General features: G+C 51.4%; 9 protein-coding genes across 9 annotated transcripts; 7 read left to right on the top strand and 2 right to left on the bottom strand. All coding sequences in view use genetic code 12, as the record gives it.

Annotated features, from left to right (window-relative positions):
* Positions 1 to 244: 244 nt before the first annotated feature.
* Positions 245 to 1,903, top strand: DIURU_002492 (uncharacterized protein; the record flags this gene model as incomplete). Its single annotated transcript, XM_034155149.1, has 1 exon — positions 245 to 1,903. One exon carries the CDS (start codon positions 245 to 247, stop codon positions 1,901 to 1,903), a length of 1,659 nt encoding a protein of 552 aa, XP_034012744.1.
* A 1,363-nt stretch (positions 1,904 to 3,266) lies between these two features.
* On the top strand, positions 3,267 to 6,920 carry SMC1 (cohesin subunit; the record flags this gene model as incomplete). The annotated part of the gene is made up of 1 exon (XM_034155148.1): positions 3,267 to 6,920. One exon carries the CDS (start codon positions 3,267 to 3,269, stop codon positions 6,918 to 6,920), a length of 3,654 nt encoding a protein of 1,217 aa, XP_034012743.1.
* Positions 6,921 to 7,212: 292 nt separating this feature from the next.
* Positions 7,213 to 9,264, top strand: DIURU_002490 (uncharacterized protein; the record flags this gene model as incomplete). Its single annotated transcript, XM_034155147.1, has 1 exon — positions 7,213 to 9,264. One exon carries the CDS (start codon positions 7,213 to 7,215, stop codon positions 9,262 to 9,264), a length of 2,052 nt encoding a protein of 683 aa, XP_034012742.1.
* Positions 9,265 to 10,040: 776 nt separating this feature from the next.
* ROT2 (glucan 1,3-alpha-glucosidase ROT2) lies at positions 10,041 to 12,773 on the top strand (the record flags this gene model as incomplete). The annotated part of the gene is made up of 1 exon (XM_034155145.1): positions 10,041 to 12,773. One exon carries the CDS (start codon positions 10,041 to 10,043, stop codon positions 12,771 to 12,773), a length of 2,733 nt encoding a protein of 910 aa, XP_034012741.1.
* A 723-nt stretch (positions 12,774 to 13,496) lies between these two features.
* On the top strand, positions 13,497 to 14,846 carry SKN7 (kinase-regulated stress-responsive transcription factor; the record flags this gene model as incomplete). The annotated part of the gene is made up of 1 exon (XM_034155144.1): positions 13,497 to 14,846. The coding sequence occupies one exon, from the start codon at positions 13,497 to 13,499 to the stop codon at positions 14,844 to 14,846; it is 1,350 nt and encodes a 449-aa protein (XP_034012740.1).
* A 43-nt stretch (positions 14,847 to 14,889) lies between these two features.
* DIURU_002487 (uncharacterized protein) lies at positions 14,890 to 15,594 on the bottom strand (the record flags this gene model as incomplete). Its single annotated transcript, XM_034155143.1, has 1 exon — positions 14,890 to 15,594. The coding sequence occupies one exon, from the start codon at positions 15,592 to 15,594 to the stop codon at positions 14,890 to 14,892; it is 705 nt and encodes a 234-aa protein (XP_034012739.1).
* Positions 15,595 to 15,925: 331 nt separating this feature from the next.
* On the top strand, positions 15,926 to 16,468 carry DIURU_002486 (riboflavin kinase; the record flags this gene model as incomplete). Its single annotated transcript, XM_034155142.1, has 1 exon — positions 15,926 to 16,468. One exon carries the CDS (start codon positions 15,926 to 15,928, stop codon positions 16,466 to 16,468), a length of 543 nt encoding a protein of 180 aa, XP_034012738.1.
* Positions 16,469 to 16,986: 518 nt separating this feature from the next.
* Positions 16,987 to 18,261, top strand: DIURU_002485 (uncharacterized protein; the record flags this gene model as incomplete). Its single annotated transcript, XM_034155141.1, has 1 exon — positions 16,987 to 18,261. The coding sequence occupies one exon, from the start codon at positions 16,987 to 16,989 to the stop codon at positions 18,259 to 18,261; it is 1,275 nt and encodes a 424-aa protein (XP_034012737.1).
* A 19-nt stretch (positions 18,262 to 18,280) lies between these two features.
* PRP42 (mRNA splicing protein) lies at positions 18,281 to 19,654 on the bottom strand (the record flags this gene model as incomplete). The annotated part of the gene is made up of 1 exon (XM_034155140.1): positions 18,281 to 19,654. The coding sequence occupies one exon, from the start codon at positions 19,652 to 19,654 to the stop codon at positions 18,281 to 18,283; it is 1,374 nt and encodes a 457-aa protein (XP_034012736.1).
* Between the last annotated feature and the right edge of the window lie 110 nt (positions 19,655 to 19,764).

The raw sequence follows: 19,764 nt of genomic DNA, 5'->3' as shown, positions 1-19,764 counted from the left end.
AGGGACCACAAAACGTTAAAAGCAAGTCGATTAAGTTTTGTTCACGACGCCCCCTCCCTACTCTGCCGGCCACCCACAAAGCACCGCCGCTAATGCGACCCCAACTGCAAATTCCCGTTCCGGAAGCCACCTGGTAACTAAACTGTAGCATCCTAAGCGCTTGTGTTTCTGGGGGAGTTTTGCACCACCTACACAGACCCCGAGCGCGCGTTCACCGATCACCCTTCCATTGACAGTCCCTGGCATGATCGCGGTGACTCGTGCCCTCCGCCGCCCCATTGGCACGGTGGTTTGGAATACTGCTTCGCCCGTGTCTCGGTGCTTATCCTACAAGTATGGAGGCAATCCGCCGCCACCACCGCTGCTGCTGCTGCTGCTGCTGTCGTCTGCTACCAATGCGATACCGCAATCGGGGCTGGGGTCAGCGCCACCGCCGCCGCCGCCTAAATACAACTACACGTACCAGTTTCAGCAACCGTACCGGCCTCCGCCCAAGCGTCTGCACAAGTTTTTGAAGACGGTTATTGGCTTAGGCGTGGTGCTAGCGTTAGGCTACTACTTCTTGTGGCCTCACCACACGTTCCCCCCGGAAGTGGCGACAATTCTCCGCAAAGGGTTATGGGCCGAGCTGGAAAAGGGGGAGAACGACTACCAGTTGGCGCTCAAGTACTACCTTGAAGCGTTGGCCAAGTGTGATGAGTTGGGCATGGATAAGTTGCTGGACGAGTATACCGGGATCCAGCTTAAGATCGGCGAGATGTTTGAGCGGTTGAACATGATGGAGGATGCGGCGTTCATCTACAATGAGATTGCCACGTTATACCTCAACGTGTTGACGGCAAATAAAGACTCTGCTGAAGGTAAGCGGATTAAGCTGCGGGCTCATCGCCGTCACTTGATCCAGAAGGAATTGCGCATGGCGATAAAATTGGCGGAAATGAACAGCGAGAGCCCTCAACTCGCCAAGGCGATCCTCATCACCAATTTAGTGATTGCCCAGGACGAAGTGCTGCGGTCGCTTGGCGCCCAAGGGGGGTTATCCCAATTGCGTTCTTTGAGCTCGGGAACTAATCATACTGCCGAATTGGACGAAGCGAAAATTGTCATTAAAGATAAAGATGGCAACCAGACAGTGATCAACATGACCCCCGAGGTGTGGGAGCCGTTTGCCGACGAGTTCTTTAATGCCATGGACCTTCTTGGCGCCATCTGTATCGCCATGGGCGACTTTGACATGGCAACCCGGGTGAAGATCTCGATGATTGAGCTGATGCTTCTTGCCGACGTGCTGCCGGATAAGATTATCATGCTGCAATGCAACCTAGGCTCGTTATTTTACATCCAAGGCGAAGAGTACGAAGCCCAGGAATTGGCGTGGCGGAAGAAATTCGCCGAAAAAGCGGGTGTGAACTTTAAAGATGTCATCACCGAGCAGAAAATGATGCAGTCACCCAACTACGAGGAGCTTCAAGCCAAGTTCAAGGCGGCTGACATCCCTGAAAGCGACATGAAAGCGTACAAACAGGCGATAACGCTGAAGGAGCGCTGCATGAACTTCGCGATAAAACTGTACGAAGCGGTGCTCGAGTTTGCCAAGCTGGCGCAAAGCCAGCTTGTCGCCGCCCACGCCAAAGAAGATCTGTTGCCGGCAATTGACGAAGCGGTGGCGCTTGCCACCTACGGCCTTGGCGTCGTCAATCTTCACTTCGGCAAGTACGACAAGGCAGAACGACTTTTACGAGAGCTGAGGGTGCGGTCCAAGGAATGTGGATACGACGATTTGCTCGGCGAGATCGAGCGCGAGTTGGGGAAATTGTTCGAGGAACGCAAGCGGATAACTGCCGGCGAGGGTCTGGCGCCACAAGATAAAAAAGCGATAAGTTTAGACGTCCACATTAAGTAACTGTACATAGGAGAGAAATATCCCACACCTCACAGTGACTACATAATGGCCGTGCGTGGGTCATGAGAGCCCCCTCCCATAAGCGCGTTTCTAGGTTCTATGTCACTTTTCTATTTTTCGACGCTGGAAGCATTCTCCCGATAACCTTATTTTTTTTTTCTTTGTCGTAGTGGGGGTGCAAAGTACCAGAGACACGTTGGTCGCCGGCGACCCAGTACTCACCGACGGGTCCCCCCGGCAACGGCCCCCGACATTTACCCAAACCAGCACAGTTTCGCCGGTACCTCGAGGCAGGCGATCGATACGCGGGGCCGCATGTCGTTTAGTCCTGACAACTACGAGGCATTAGTAAAATTCTAGGTAGCGGGGCGTCAAACGCAAGGGTCGAGACCCTTTGTTTATCCGGACCCCCCGAACGCCCTCATTGCGGCAAATGGGTAAACAGATAAGGGGGTGTTGTCAAACATCGACACGAATTTGGCAGTCGGGGGCCGCGTGGCTTTGTGTGTCAATCCCGACATGCAAAATAGTTGCTATATGCATAGTGTCTGGGGCCAACGGCCAAGAAATCTCGTTTGTGGAACCATCGGAGGGCAAGCCTATTTCGGCGGCGCAACAGACCGTTTCTGTCCCGACACCGGCGGCTTCCGAACCAGCACCGTGTCGCGACACTGTCCTCGACAACTCAGGGTTCATGGAGTCGACGGTGTCGCAACGGGTAAAAGAAAAAAAACCGGGGGTTAGGGCCTAAACTAAAACTCCTCGGTGCCTCGCTAAATCCCGGAAACCTTCTATTTCTTTTCCTGTCCCCCTAGGTTCTCGCCACCCCCAATCAACGTATTCACAGTGTCTAGCCCGCGTGCAATCCCTCGGTGCAGACGCCCACAAAACGGCGTCCTCGAAGATCTCCGGATGACGTATGCTGCGCACGTCGCCAGCCAACCTTGTCCATTCAGGCGCTGACTCCACATAATCACAAACCGCAGTGTCGGCGACGACAGATAATCGTATGTTTTTCTCGCCTCGTCTACATTGTTATTCCGCTTATCGGCACAAAACCCGAGTCGCTCGGCCACCCGCGGTGTCTGGTTGCGAAAACTGTAGGTGTCTGCCTCTAGCTGTGGGTGTCAACTGTGCTTCTATCCTCTGGAGGTAATGATAGCGCAATCGCTTTTTTCCGACATCTTTTGCTGTCGTGGAGGGCAAGTCGCACAAATTGGCACGGGGTCTGCTCGCCCCCACCCTCGCTCACTCTGAGCCTTGCCGCACTGGTGAGCCGCACACTGGGCAACGCGCGACGCGTCTAGCGAACCCTCACCACCCTCTTCAACACCCACCTCCATCTCCTTGCTCTGACTCTACCATGGGACGCCTCCGTGGGCTTGAGCTTGAGAACTTCAAGCTGTACCGTGGCCACACCTCCATTGGCCTTGGCACGCTGAATTTCATCCTGATTGTCGGCCCCAATGGTGCCGGCAAGTCGAATATGATGGACGCGATTCTGTTCGTGTTTGGTGTCCAGTCCCAACACTTGCGCAGTAGCAACGTGCGGGATTTGATTTACCGGGGCCGGCTACTGGATGACGGTGACAATGGTGACGACCCCACGCTGGCGCTGGTGACGGCCCACTACGAAAAGGATGACGGTACGCAGATTAAGCTTCAACGCATCATTCTGGGCCTGCTGAGCGAATACCGTATCAACGACAACGTGGTATCGGCTAAGCGGTACTTGGAAGTGCTTTCAGGGGAAAACATCCTCGTTCTGGCACGAAATTTCCTCGTGTTTCAGGGTGACGTTGAGCTGGTGGCTTCGCGCCCTCCATCAGAACTTGCCCAGTGGCTTGAAACCGTTAGTGGTAGTGCTGAATTCCGTCAACGATACGATGAGTTGAAGGAGGAGCTTGAGAAGGCTCAGGAAGTGTCGGCACTGGCATTCAATCGCAAGCGTACTATGAATCACGAGCTGCGTCAATACCGCGAACAGATGGCGGAACAAAAGCAATTCGAACAACACTTGGCCGCCAAAAATGACGCGATCGTTATGCTCTACCTTTACAAATTGTATCATAACGAACAGCGTCACCAGCAGCTCGTGGAGTCTAAAGATCAGCATCAGCTGCGCATTGATGAGGCCGCGGAGCTGGCGCAAGTCGCTGAAGCTAAATACAAGGAAGCAGCACTGAAGTATTCCCAGCAAGTGCTTGTGATTGCTGACAGGGCGGAAGAGCTCAAACGCCAACGTCAAGAGCTTGAGACACGCACTCACGACCGCGTGCCAATTGATGCTAACAAGAAGTCTTTGTCTCGGAAAATCCATCAGATCAATAATAAGCTTGGTGATCTAGAAGCTGATAGCGAGCGCCAGCAGAAGAATGCTGCTGACGTTCGACGCCGTCTTGTTGAAGCTGAGCGACTCTACGAAGAATTTGAGGCTTCTGCAGCTGAGGATGCTAATATCCCTCCGGAAGCGATTAGAGAATACGAAAACCTCCGTCAAGAGTTCCTCAAGGGTGACGGGGCGGAACTCGAACAGGAGCAAACGCAAATCGATGGTGATCATCAAATGGTTATGCACCGGATGAAGGCAATCAAGAGCCAACGCGAAGACTTGAAGGAAAAAGTGGCTGAACTAGAAGAAACCGTGGAGCAGCAACTGGAACTCAATCAAGTGAAACTGCAAATCGCTGATATCTTGTCTCAAAAGAAGGAGAAGAACGATACTCGCGCCCAGCTTGTCTCCACCAAGGAGTCTATTGGCCTCCGCGAGCTCAAATTGCAGCTGGATCTCAAGGAAACGCTTGTCAAGTTAGACGAAGTTACTCTGGCCCAACGTGAAAGTGAGGCCCACCGTCGCTTTATGGAGAACATTGCTCTTCTCAAACGGCTTTTCCCTGGAGATGTGTTGGGGACGGTAGCCGATCTTCTTCGCCCTACTCAACAAAAGTGGGATGTGGCACTTGCAACTGTAATTGGTGCTCAGGCAAAATCTGTGGTGGTCAAACTGGCAGCTACGGCTTATAAGGCGGTGTCGCTTCTCAAAGAAAGACGTCTCGGACTGATGACGTTCATCCCGCTTGACTCGTTGGTGATCAGTCCCGTCAACGTGTCGCAGTGGCGTCACCATCCTCACACCACTCCCGCGGTAGATGTGGTGTCTTATGATGATCCCAAGCTCGAACTGGTGGTTAACTATGTTGTGAGTGATACCTTAATCGTCGAAACCATTACTCAAGCAACCACTCTCAAATGGGAAGACCCCGAGCACCCTCTTCGTAATCGTTTGGTCACAGCGGAAGGGGCAGTCATCAATTCTCAGGGTTACATGACGGGTGGGGTACCGGCAGCGCTGGCGACTGCCACTCGTGTGTGGGATGCGAAAGAAATCACTACCTTAACCGAACGTAAGGAAGAACTTATGGCTGATCTCAAGGAACTTACCCTGAGACGACCCCTGGAAATCCAATTGTCGCAGTTGGCGGAGGAAATCGCCGCTCTTGACGAACAACTCACTCCATTGCGTCAACAAAAGACGAAGGCCGAACGGATACTACAAGATCGTCAAACTGAACTTGAACATTACCGTAGTCGTATTGGAGAATTGGAGGCTGAAATCACTCGATACCAAGAAGAATTGGATGAGATTGACCAACGTCGTGAGGAATTGAGTGGTCGGTTAGCTTCTATCCAGGAAGAGGTGTATGGCGACTTCTGCCGCAAATATGGTTTCATTCAGATTGATGAGTACGAGCGTACTACGGGGGCAACTCTTCGTGGACGTCTGAAGGAGAAGGTGGGATTTGTTAGAGCCATCGCTGCCCTTACGAAGCAACTCAACTTCGAAGAAGAGCGGGTAAGTGAACTCGAACTGCGGGCCGATGCCTTGCGTGAACAAAGAGATACTTTCGAAGAGGAACTCAACGAGTGCTTGAAGACTCTTGAAGAAATTGACCTGCGATTGGACATTCTTAGTGCCGAGCTCGAAGTTACAGAAGATGAAAACAAGAATGCCGCTAAAGTTCAGCAGCAGCTTTTGAAACAAAGTAAGCAGGCTGAGACTGAATGGCGCGAGTATACTGAGGAGTTAGCCGCTGCTGAGGCCGCGGTGGCTGAAGTTGACGACTCCATCAATGCCACTGATATCCAAAGAGTAAGTCTCTTGAAGAATGCCAAGTTGGAGAACGTCAACATTCCTCTTGAAGACGGCGAGCTTACAGACTACTTGAATGGCGATGGCAGCTTAGAAGATCTCGCTGGTGATGCCTATGACTTTGTCATTGACTACGAAGACCTCCCGGACGATTTGAAGGAAGAGGATTACAGTCTCAAGCACGAAGCGACGCTCCAAGCGAAGGTAGAACTGATTGCTGAGGCTCTCGAGAAGTTGACCCCCAACGCTAAGGCTCGTGATCGCTTGAAGGAAGTGGAAGCTAAGTTGCGTAACTTTGATGCTGACCACGGAAAGGCACGCCAAAAAGAGCGTCGTATTCGTCAACAATTTGAGGCAGTCAAACAGGAACGTACTGATCGGTTTATGGAGGCCTTTAATGTGATTCTGGCCAACATTGACCCTATCTACAAGGAACTTGCGCTGGTAGATGGCGTTGGTGGTCAGGCGTACCTTACTGTTGAAAATGATGACGAACCTTATCTCGGAGAAGTTAAGTTCCACGCAATGCCACCGATGAAACGGTTCAAAGATATGGAATTGCTTCTGGGTGGTGAAAAGACTATGGCAGCGTTGGCGCTTGTGTTTGCCATTCAGCTGTGGCGCCCGGCACCGTTCTTTGTGTTGGATGAAATCGATGCGGCGTTGGATAATGAAAATGTTGGACGTATCGCCAAGTATATCCGAGAACACGCTGGTGTTGATGTTCAATTCATTGTCATCTCGTTGAAGCCACAGTTTTACGACAAGCTGGAGGCGTTGGTCGGTATCTACCGGGAACAAGAAGTTCACCTGCTGAAGACGGCGACGATCGATTTGAGAGAATACGAAACCGCTGCTGCCGCCTAATACGAAGCAAATCTATAGCTTTGGAGTATATTTATGAATAAATTAATGACTTATCACTTCATCATGGAAACGCGTCACAATTAATGTAGAACTACTAGCATGAAACAGTACCTTTTCCGATACGATTCAATATGAAAACTATCACTACATATATCACTGATTAAATTCGGATAGTCCCAAATTCAAATTTGATCTCTCATTGATCGAATTAGCTTCATCATCAGCTTCGCACCGACCGAACGGACCCACACATCGCACGCGCCCCACTTTTTGCCAGACGCTGCAGAGGAGGATGTGGCGACTACGACGAGGCTGGGCTCGGTGGAGGGTGCCCAAGGCGTACTATTCCTCGGTCGTGCCGGCAAGCTCGCCGCCACAACTCGCCCTGCTATCGCGTCTCGACGCCCATAATCGACTATTCCAGCTCCTCAGCTTCAACCCCATCTCCATCGACCCCCAGCTCTATATTCAATGTTTTGAGCAAGCGCGAGACTCTGACGACAAAACCCGGCGGCTTTTGTACCAGCGGTTATTATTTCACCAGCGCTATGCCGATTGCTGGCAGGTATTTTTTGATCACTATACTGATCTCACCGATGTCGATGATTTTGTGGAAATGGCATTTACCTATTTAAAAAACCAGGACAACCACGCCTACGGCTGGTTTTACTTTGTGATGGCTGCCCAGGACGGGTTTCCCGAGCGGTTTCTGGAGGTGGTAATGGACACGGCCATGAGCTACAGTAAAGAGGCCGATGCATTCCGACAGGCACAGGTGGTACACCAGAACCTTGGTCACGTCTCTCTGATGATGGACTTGCTTCGCTGGAAGGATCACTCGCTCAGCAACAGCGCCCACAGGTGGGTCGTGCTGGTGTATTTGCGGAATCTTCTCAACATGGCCCCTCCCCAGTTTAACGTGGGTCAAGTGATCAGTGAATACCCCCACATCACTCACTACCCAGGGTGGTTGAGTCACTTATCTTTGGAAAATCACTTGATTGATGGGTATGATTTTGACGCCAATGTTCAGATGAACACTAACGACATTCTCAAGGCAATGCCCATCGTTGACCCTGGCACGCTTTGGAAAGTGTATCGACGCGTGGATCAGCCGGATAAGCTGATTGTCTCCCAACTTGTACAGAAAATGGTCAACTCTGAAGGCAATCCCGTCGACATTGAACACTTGATAGAGTCAAACGAACTCACTCTTGATACCCTTGACGCCGACCACATCAGTAAGTTACTTACTAAAGTAACCCTGGACAAACTAGCCAAACAACTTGTGGCCAAAACCTCATTGATGGCTGATGGCGAAGCCAAAATCTGTCAATTCATCACTGTGTCGCCTTTGCTCACTCAGAAACTGGGGATAGCGATTCTAGGGGACATCCTCAAGCTGTCAATTCACCATGACAACGTGTTTGAAGCGATAGATGCTCGTGACGATGCCCCGGCGATCTATCGTGGTCTTGCTCACCTCGACGACTTGAAGCCGTCGGTGTTGCTTGCAGCGCTAAGGCATGGTTTGGACCACCATGGGTTGGTGGAGGAGCAATTTCTTGTACCTATCTTTGAAAAGTATCTCAAACTGCAATTTAATCCGGTGGAGATATACAAGAAGCCGTATAGGCTCACGGTGATTGCTACAAACGAGGTGGACTTTCAAAAACACTGGCTCTACGCCCTGCCTCAAGATCGTGCGGCATTCAAGCGAGCCCTCAGCAAGCTTGGCGGCGCTCTTTCCGTACTTTGCCCGCAGCCGCGCCTATTTTGTCAAGCGATGGAAGTATTATTTGCTTACGTGTACCTGGACCGGTTTGGGTGGCTTTCGGAAATGCAGTTCGGGAAGCGCTACGTTTATCAAAACCTCTGCCACCATATTGGTCTCCGAGTCGAGCAAATGTCGAGAGGCTTATACATTATGCGCGACATTCTTGCTGAGTACAAGCTTCCCAGCCGGGTATTTGCTGGGGCTGCACTCCGGATGATGAGTCAGCGCACTGTCAAAGCTCTGGTTGCATTAGCCGCTGACTCAACCATCCCGCTTTATCATATTCAGGAGATTTTGATGGGGCTCATCACCCTGCCCCAGCTCAGTGTGCCTGAACGGCTCAAATGGGTGGAGGCGGTGGTTGCGAAGGTCGAGGCTCGCCACCCCGGGTTTAAAATGCATACGCGGGTAGTGTACCGCTTGGTGAGCGAGATTAAGCGTTACCAGCAGCAGCAGGGGTTCAACGGGGCGTCAAAACTGGACTTGGCGTGGTTGAGTCAGGCGACACCAGCAAAACGGGCGTTGGGTCGGACGCTCAAGCTCATGCAGCGTCAGGATAAATTATAGACTTTTGTAAATAGCATTGCATATCTAGGTTAGACATTTCGGTACTGCCGGAAGGAAAGTCGAGGCGAGTGCACTCGCTTCCACTGCAGCCGTAGCAGCGCCCCTTAACCGATACCGTGCCAGCCAAATCTTTCCATGGATGTGATATGTTGTATTCAGGACGCTTACGTCGCTACTAGCCAATCCCCCCCATATTTCTAATTTTTTTCTGTCGTCGACACCATCCCGGTGTTATGGTCTCACCGATATGACCAGCCACCACGACCTCAGATATTACCGAATGCGCTACGAAAATACGCCCTAAACCAATTGCCACCACCCCAGACAAGGGGTTGCCACCTAATGTTGGTAAACAGAGTTGGCTCAGTCGCGCTAGGGCAGCCGAAAGGGATATGCAACCGGTGAGATCGAGGTTGGTTGTATGGACGACTGAGGGCGTCAATGCAAGCGAAGCAGATTTGCCACCGTTGACCAGCCGTCAACCTTCGCTGGCGTCGTCGTCAATGCACCTCTCGTTACCAGGTGCCGTAGAGAGGGTGCCGGTTGCCAATGCTACGGGATCGCTGCAGCAGCGACAATAGCTACCCCAAGATACTTGAAGACGTAAGGAACTGTCAAACGTCGATATTAGCCCCCCCACATATAAAGACGCGAGGACCCGTCTCACTTGGTTACCAAGTGTGGGCAGGCGTCGACACCGTCATGGTAGCGCTGCGCGGTCCCCTCACCCCCTCAACCGTGCATCAACGGTATATACTATCCACACGCCAAGCCCCATGAAATTGGTAGTACTAGCGTGGTTCGTGTTGGCGGTGACGGCCGTCAAACACGAGCTTTTCAAGACGTGTGCCCAGCTGGGGTTCTGTACTCGTCAAAGACACTACGCCAACCACGTGTCAACAAGCCACTACGCGATCGACCCTAAGTCGATCTCTATTTCCACCGACAAGGTCGAAGCCCAATTGATTAAAAAATGGCCGGGTCACCTGATAGCATTCCCCATTTCCATCCACGGTATTGTGGGTAATCAATTACGCGTGATTATCGATGAAGACCGTTCCCTGGCTCAGGGAGAGACGGGGTTGGTGAACCCTCGCAGATACAATGAGACGGGAAAATGGGCCTTCAATGGGGGTCAAGTGGAGACGCAAGCGTTTAAGCTGGCCAAGGTGCAAAAGAACCAATTGGTCATCGAGTATGGTGAACATCTGCGGGCAGAAATCGATCTCGCTCAGTTTGTCATTAACTTCTTTTATGACGGTGAACTCGAGCTTTCAGTTAATGAAAATAATTACTTGAATATCGAACACTGGCGGGAAGAGGATGAAGCCGACGAAGACGGCAACCTCATGGCTGAAGAATTGGACTTTGATTTGTTCCTGGACTCATTTAAGGATCTGGCGGCTGACCTGGTGCCAGTTGGTCCCGAACTGGTTGCCCTCGACTTCCAATTCAAAAAGCATCATCACCTTTACGGTATCCCCGAACACTCCGACCAATTCAGACTTCCGCTGACCAAAGGCGGTGAACCCTTCCGTCTTTACAACGTTGACATCTTCGAATACGAAACGTCGTCGCGTTTGCCCATGTACGGTCTGATTCCCTTCGTCATTGCTCCTGGGTCTCTGTCGGTTGGGGTCTTTTGGGTTAACGCTGCTGATACCTGGGTCGATATTGACTACAATGACGAAGGATCGCACACCCATTTCATGCTGGAAAATGGTGTTGTTGATTTTATCGTCACTATCGAGCCGAAAGTTGCTGATGTTAACCGCCAATATGGTAAAGTCGTGGGCAACACCATGTTGCCGCCGCTTTTCCTGTTGGGGTATCATCAATGTCGGTGGAACTACAACGATGAAGCTGACGTGCTCGATATCAACAGCAAGTTTGATGAGCATGGCATTCCTTATGATACTATCTGGTTGGACGTTGAGTATGCCGACCGCAAGCACTACTTCACGTGGCAGGAAGACAAGTTCCCCAACCCGGGGAGAATGGCCCGTAAGCTTGATCGTATTGGGCGCCACTTGGTTGTGATTATCGACCCTCATCTTGCCACTGGCTACTTCGCCAGTGAAGAACTCATTGACGATGGCCTGGAGATGAAAAACAGCAAGGGTGAAACGTTCAAGGGTCACTGTTGGCCCGGTGAGCTGGTGTGGGTGGACACGCTTAACCCCAAAGGTAGAGCGTTCTGGGCTTTCCAATACCAACGGTTTTTGAGCAACTACACCACTAAAAACGTTCACTTTTGGAACGATATGAACGAGCCAAGTGTGTTTGATGGACCAGAAACCACCGCCCCTAAAGATAATTTGCACTTTGGCAACTGGGAGCATCGCTCCATCCACAACATTTACGGGCTTACTCTTCATGAAGCTACCTACCTGACCATCAATGATGGCGATGAACGTCCCTTCATTTTGACTCGGCTGTATTACGCTGGCAGTCAGCGCACGGCTGCGATGTGGTTTGGTGACAATCTCCCTACTTGGGAACACTTGCGAACCCTGGTGCTGATGTTGTTAACGCATAATGTCGTTAACTACCCATTCGTGGGTGTTGACATTGGTGGATTTTTCGGCGACCCTCTGCCCGAGTTATTAACCAGATGGTTCCAAACCTCTATTTTCTACCCGTTTATGAGACAACATGCTCATCTTGACACTCGTCGCCGGGAGCCGTGGGTGGCAGGAGGCGTCTACACCGACGCCATGAGAAACGCTATCAGATTGCGGTACTCAATGCTTCCCATTTGGTACACTGCATTCCACCAGCTGGCGCTCACAGGGGTACCGGTGGTGAAGCCGATGTTTTATGAGGTCAACGACGACGCCGTGATGGAGATTGAAGACCAGTTCTTTGTTGGCGACCTGGGGATCATGGCTAAACCGGTGATGGATGCTGGTGCCAATAAGGTGAAGATGTACATCCCTCAAGGCCAACACAAGTATATCGATTATACTGATGGTGACTTTGGTCTGCTGGTTAAGGTGTATCAACCCGGTACTACTGCTACTATCGGTGCCCCCATCACTTCGATTCCCATGGTCGTTCGCCAAGGCCTGGCGTTTTTCCGTAAGCGGAGATACCGGCGCCTGACGCGGCTTATGGCCCAGGACCCTTACACCCTCACGATTGTGGTCGACGATAACGGCAATGCCCACGGACGGTTGTACATCGACGACGGCCACCTGTTCTCATATAAACAAGGCGAGTTCCTCGAGTTGGAGGTGACGGCTACCGCTCTGGCCATCACCGTTGACGTGGTGTCCCAAGACTCGAGTGACGCCAACTACTCGGCACAGCTTGCGGCGATGGTAGAGATTGACCAGATCCAAGTTGTGCTGGCTTCAGGCTTCGCTGATGTCAGCCTGGTGTCGGCCGACAGCGGTGCCGACACGCACTACGTCATTGACGGACTGGTGATGACCATCACCGCCCATCACCCCATCAGCCAATCGATGACGTTGACGATTTCCCGAGACGTTGTTGACGAGCTTTAGCGTAATCATCTTATCATGTACATGTATGTATAACGTGCCTGAATGCCAATGTAGGGGGGTCCACTATTGTGTGACTATATCTCCTGAGACCCTTAAATGCAACGAGGGAAAAAAGCAATTTTGGTTTTCGGAACGCAGTTGCCGAAATCCAACCTAGGACGTCGGGCCACCATCCTGGGGGTGAGAGCACCGAACCACACCATCACCGTGCGTTTGGTTCCAGCGACGCGGTTAAGTCTGTAGGTTTTTACGCTTTTTCTTGCCGACGTTGGCACGTGCGAAGTCCGTCGGAGGTTGACTGCAAATGACAAATCAAACCACTGGTTTGGTCTCGACGAACTATGTCTGATATACGAGTAGGCATTAGGCAATTGTAGCGCAAAGGGAAGCCCGGGTAAAACTGGCAATAATGGCAGGGCTTTTTCTGCTCGCTTACGCAAGCCTTCCGCTTAACACTGGCTATTGCTGCTGGCTGGTCTATACAAGAAGTTTAAGCCACCAGCATGAGCCCCTGCCCATCTCGGGAGAGCCTTGAAGTGTGACACGCAGGGCTCATAGCCGAGTATGAAGTGTAGCACGGGTGTGTGTGCGACCGGTGGAAAAACTGAGGGTGAGAGTTGCACGGTTAATCTTGTCGAAGTGTCCCCACGATCCCTGTCGCCTGTCCGGACCGTTTGCTTGTGAGTTTGGCCAAAGTGTAACTTTTCTGTTGTTTCAGGAGCAATGCTGACCGACGAAAAGGCGCCGCTGCAGTCGCAGCTGACCGGCGGCCACGGCAACGACTTTGTCAAGAAGCTCTACGAGATGCTCGAAGACCTGAAGTACGGCGACGTCGTTCGCTGGACCCAGGAGGGAGACTCGTTTGTCGTCATCGACACCAATGAGTTCACCAAAAACGTCTTGCCCCACTTCTTCAAGCATCTGAACTTCTCGCTGTTCGTTCGCCAACTAAACAAGTACCTGTTCAAGAAGAAAAAACGAAATACCAACGAAGACGCCCCGCTGCCCTACGGCCCCGATGCCTGGCAGTTTTTCCACCCCGAATTTAGACAGAACCAACGAGAAACCTTAGAAAACATCAAGCGCAAGGGGCCCGGCACCCGCAAGGCCATGGCTACCGTCATCCCACCGGAGGGGATCGCCCATACCTGTCATGGCCAGCCCCAGCTTGTGGCGCTGCTTAAAGAGCAAGTGGAGCAATTGAAGCACGAAAACTTCAACCTTCATAAGCTGGTGACGATATTAGAAAACAAATACAAGACGGTGATTGATAACATCGTCGCCGTCAATACCGTCAACGAACGCAATTTCCGATCGATGGCCCAGTTGCTCGACGCGCTAGCTCAGCATGGGATAAAACTCCCCCCGCTCGACTTCCCCAACCCTCAATTGGTGAGTATGCAAGCGCCGCCGCGAGCGGCAGTCGCGCCAGTGGGACCGCCGCCACCAATGGCACCACCGGTGGTTGCTCCGGGAGCCATGCCTCAGCCGCCGATGCCGCCCCACGGGCCGATGCCAGCGCCGCCGGTACCGCCTCCAGTAGCCACCCCGGCGTCGGCGCCGGTGTTGATGGAACCTAAAGTGGAGCCGGGAGTCCACCTCGACGCCAAAGCTAAATTCAACGTGTTACTTGTCGAGGACGATAATATTTGCATTCAGTTGTGCCGCAAGTTCCTCGTCAAGTACGGGTGCGAGGTGACGGTGGTCACCGACGGGCTTAACGCCATCTCGACGGTGGAGGAGACGAAGTTCGACCTTGTGCTTATGGATATTGTCATGCCGAACTTGGACGGGGCCACCGCCACCCTGATCATCCGCAGCTTTGACACCCGCACCCCGATCATCGCCATGACGGGCAACATTGAGGATACCGACTTGGTGAACTATTTGAACAATGGTATGCTGGACATTTTGGCTAAGCCATTCTCCAAGGACGACCTCTACTGTATATTGGAAAAGCATTTGTTAAAGCGGCTGGATGGCCCGCCGACGGCGGCGCTGACCCCGGCGCCGTTGGGACCCACCAACGGCAACCCTACAGAACCGGCAATGAAAAAGCCCCGGTTGAAGTAACTGTATTATATGGAACATCTTATCATTTCTTCGTCAATAATTATTAGGGGGTGAGCTCGAGCACCAGCAAGTCCAGAAACGAATTCTGCCACACCGCCAGCTTGAGCTGGTTGTGGGTAAACAGAGTCTGACGCGCTCCGTTGAAGTGGTACTCATCGAAATTGTAGGTTATCGGTTGCGGAACGAACTGCTTGCGGTTTCGCCGTTTCGGTGCCACCCGCTCAAATCCATCTGAAGATGCGTTCTTGTCCTCGTTCTTATCGTTAGGCGCTGATGACTCCAAGGCGTGGACGATGTGAGCAATTAGCGGGTACGTGTCCATAAGCTTCTGCTTTGTGTAGCGATCAGTGTGATGAACAATATTATTCGCTAATAACCAGCGAGGTTGTTCTTGCTTCAAGATGTCGTTAGTCATCGTCAATTCGGCGTGAGGCATGAAATAGAGCACTTGACCCGTAGGCACGTCATACACTTCATCAACACGGTGTCCAAGCTGCTTCACAAGTAGTTCGGTGTCGTTTTCATCGAACACAGGATCCCAGTGGCTGATATTTGATGGCTCCACTTTAAGAAAATCGGCAAGCTCTAAGAGGTAAGCGAGCTGGTATCGAGCCTGGAAACTAGCGGTGGGTTGTCCGAGGGCTAGACATCGAATATGGGTAAATTTTTCACCCTTAAAAGCCTCTTTAGTCTCGGTAAAGAACGGCAGATCTCGAAGCTGCTCGCGATGGAGGTCGAGCTTATCCATATGCGGAGAGATATCAAGCGACCACAATTAAGCAGTGCGAGAGACAAGTGAAACACATCAAAATTGATTCTACTAAGACATCAAAAAGTACATAGTTCAGACAGTGTTGACGAAATTCAATGTGGAGAGTTTTGATATGTGAAAGTTTACAACCGTTTAGCCAGGGCTGCAAATATATTCTACTGAAAAGAATAGCCACTAGTGAATGTCATTTACACGATCAACAACCCTATCTCCTTTTCAATTATCATTTAGAGTAGCCATTAGTAAGGTGTCAGTCAGGGTCTCACTTTTTTCAACCGCGAGCGGCACCGAAACCGACCCCCACCAGATGCCTCGTCCAGAAACCGTGGTTCCCGACCAAGTGGCGGCGCCGTACCCGGTGGCGTTTGACCTGAGCATTGTCTGTGGGTTTGGTCGTGGGTCGAGCGAGCTCGGTATCCCCACCGCCAACGTCAACCTCAACGACGGCCTCAACCAGTTAGACGTGGGGATCTACTACGGGTGGTGTCGTCTCACCAAAGTCGACCACCCTGAGTGCCAGGTGAAGCGCGACGACGGCAACACCGTCAGCTTCAACTACGGGAACGACTTGGCCGCGGACGAGGTCGACCAGGCGTTGCCGATGGTGATGAGCATCGGGTACAATCCTTACTACAACAACCAGGAGAAGACGGCCGAGGTCCACATCATCCACAAGTTCCCCCACAATTTTTACGGGGCTCGCATCCAGGGGTTGGTGTTGGGCTACATCCGTCCCGAGCTTGACTATACCACCAAAGAGGCGTTGATCAAGGACATTAACACCGATATCACCATCGCGCAGGAAGTGTTGGCTCGTGAGCCCTACCTCGAGTATCGCACGTCGGTGTAAGAGCCCTGCCACAGCCGCACTCCCGTTGCCACCAAGAATAGCTTAGAGAAAAACTAATGAGTGGGGCAGGTACATAGTCATGCAAAGCCCCCAACGTTTCCCACTAGCGATCATGCATGTAGGACGGTCTGGATCGGACCAGGCACAAAAGGGCCATCAGCGCCATCGGTACCTGGGCCGAAGTCACTTTGTGGTGATTTTGAGAATTAAGGGCGCCGTATCACCACTTGGCGGCGGCTCTCACCGTAGCGAAGCACTTATATACACTCCGCAGTTGCTGCCCGGTCGACACAGCAACCAGATACCGATCCACCCCGCCACCACCAGATCGACCCCTTTCTATGAGCGAGCAATGTATTCTCCCGCCCAGTACCCCCGCCTGCGAATATATCCGCAACCACTGTGATGTTGGCTTCTACGACATCGCCGCATTCTACTACTGTGGCGGCCACGCCGGGTGGCCGATGCTCCTTGGAGTCAGCGCCCTCGTCGTGATCCTGATTGCAGTGGTGTGTGTGATGATGCTGATCATCGTGCTGAACTACATGTTGGTCAACCTAGAGTACATTGCCCGCGTGTTGCTGGTCAACCAGGAGGTGATGCTGTTCATTCTTGTCCCCTTGGGCAACTCGTTCCCCGACTTGATCCTGTACTATATCGCTTTCAACTCCAACAGCCCAGATTTGGTGGTAGGCCAGCTTCTGGGGTCGCTCACCATCTTATTTACAGTGGTGTTCGGCCTTATCGCCCTCGTTTACCCGTTCACCGTCACCCAACCAAAACTGCTAACGATCGACATGACCGCTGTTGGGGTGGTGATCGTGGTGTTTGCCCTCGTCCTCAGTGACGGCAAGATCACCCGCGGCGAGTGTTGGGGTCTCACCTCGATCTACGTCGTCTATGTGGCCCTGGTGTACATTTTCGATAAGAATAAGATCGAAGAGTTCCAAGACGAAATGGAGGACCTTGCCGAGGGTACCGAGGAACTCCCCCATTACGGGTCGGTGCCGTTGAAACCTGACCTCGATACCGAGACGTTCACGTCAATGGAGATGTTCGTCGCTTCGCTCGATTTGTGTCTTTCAGTCCTCATCCCATTGGTGGAACCACTGCAAGTGCATTCGTTGTTTTCCATCAAAGAACGATTTGTGAATAGTCCATTGCATAAACATTGGCTCACGGCCATGACCGTCATCATCCTAGATTACGAGTATTTTGAAGTGTGGAATCCACAGATCATTGTCCCCATTATTGTGGCAGCTATGTTGGTGGTAGAAGTCTGTGGGCGTTGGCTCCCTGAAAAACTCAATAACATAGTGGTTGCTATGGCGGGAGTGACGATTCCTCTCATGATCATGAGTAACATTCTGATAGAAATCTTACAGGTGCTCAAGAACCTTGGATTGATTTGGCGCATTCTGGAATTCCTTTTGGGTCTCCTTGTGTTCTCCATTAGTAACAGTCTCAACGACCTCATTACCAATTTGAGTTTGGCGTATCATAAACCCATCTATGGGGTCAACGCATGTCTCGGTACGCCCATGCTCAACATTTCGTTGGGGGTGGGGCTCAATGGGTTGCTTGTTTTATACCAAAGGGGCCAACTGTGGTTCGAGTTCCATTTACACAACCGGGTGGTGTTTGTTTCGTCGTTGTTGGTGATGATTATGCCGTGTTTGTATTTGTACTTACGAGGGAACAATTGGCGCTTTGACAGACGATTAGGTTTGATCCTCCTCGTGGTGTACTTCATCACCATCGCCATCGAAGGCGTGGCGCTCACCACATTATGAATTAATGACAATGAACGTATTAAAGATATTTTGCAATCATTTCATCATAAGTAGGCGGGGCTGGGGGGCCGTCAAGTGTAGACCGAGCTCGTTGATAAAGTGGCCGCGATCCAAAGTCAGCGGCGTAATGCTCAAGTATAGCGAATTTGGTTTCTTTGCTGACACTATAGTTGAGCATATGAATGAACCAGTAATCCAGGTTAGTCGTGGCAATTATTTCCTCAAATATGCCTCGCCAGTAAGACTCAGCATCTTTGTCTTTAGCGCTCATACTCCATTCCAACAGAAGTAGCAGTTCGTACCACATGAACGGAACGTCGGAGCTGTGAGCGATTGCCTCAACGACGACATCACGGGCGGCTAAAAACTGTTGTCTTTGAGCGTACTCGTCGGCTAGTTTAACGACAAACACAGGATCCCGACAATATCGCATAGCACGTCGTAATATTTGCATTCGCCGCTGACGACTTTTAGTCCACCGAAGATATTGATGCCATAGTTGAGGATAACTGGCAGTAGCCACAACTGCTCTTTCGTATGCAAGTGTGATCGCCGCCTCTGAAGTACTTCGCAACTCAACGAACGTGGTATACGCCTCCCATGCATCTAACTGTTGTTTGCTGAGAGGGGCAACATCAAAGTATGGTCTATCAAGCTCTTTCTCAAGCGGATATACTTCAAACACTCGAAACTGAGTAGCAATGTACATGTCGACAAAGTACTTTTTGAGGTACATCACCAATTGTTTGTTGTCGAAGCGTTTGGCTTTTTCCATCTCCGATGCTGGCACCACCAAGTTGAGTAAATGCTCACGGTCGGTCCCTTCAAGCTGGTTGAACCGGGCGATGGTGTCAAACCACTTTTTAAAGAAATACAGGTAGTGGTATAATGGCACCTCAAGCACTATGCGCAATAGGACGTAGTACTGTTTTTCAAAGCCATAATGCTGTAAGAAATCGAGATATAGGCGGTAGAACTCGTAGGCGTGGTAGTGGTATCCAATCTTGCCTCGAGCCATCTCAAACATCTCGAATAACTCGTCAAGGTTATTGGTTAATGTCGACACCTTAAATTCGAGAAAGGTAACCCAAAGTTCCACACAATACAGGAGTTTACCTAGTCCTTGACGATATACCAGCTCCGCTCGCTTGGTATTGCCAATCCGAAGCTCCAACTCGGCGTACTGGATCCAGTAGTTGTATAATAGAGGAAAACGTTCGAGAAGCAGGTCATACAGCTGACGAGCAAGGGCCACGTCCTGCGCGGGGGATGCCTTTGTCAATTTGTCCAGGGATACTTGGGTGAGCTTTTTCCATAGCTCTAGGTCGTCCGGAGACCGCAATAACGCGGTGGACGCCGCAATCCATTCGAGCTCAGTCGAAGATGGGTCCATATCGTAGACGGGTGCGGCGCGCGATCTTTCGACGGACTCATCGCCAGATTTAGAGATTGAAGTTACAAAGTTACAAAGTTTTATGAATCGTGAACTCGTTTACTTAATTA

Source organism: Diutina rugosa (assembly GCF_008704595.1).
Source record: "Diutina rugosa strain CBS 613 chromosome Unknown scaffold63_size61603, whole genome shotgun sequence".
Classification (NCBI taxonomy): domain Eukaryota; kingdom Fungi; phylum Ascomycota; class Pichiomycetes; order Serinales; family Debaryomycetaceae; genus Diutina; species Diutina rugosa.
Note: the sequence above shows the minus strand (reverse complement) of the source record. Positions and strands in the feature narration are given on the sequence as shown.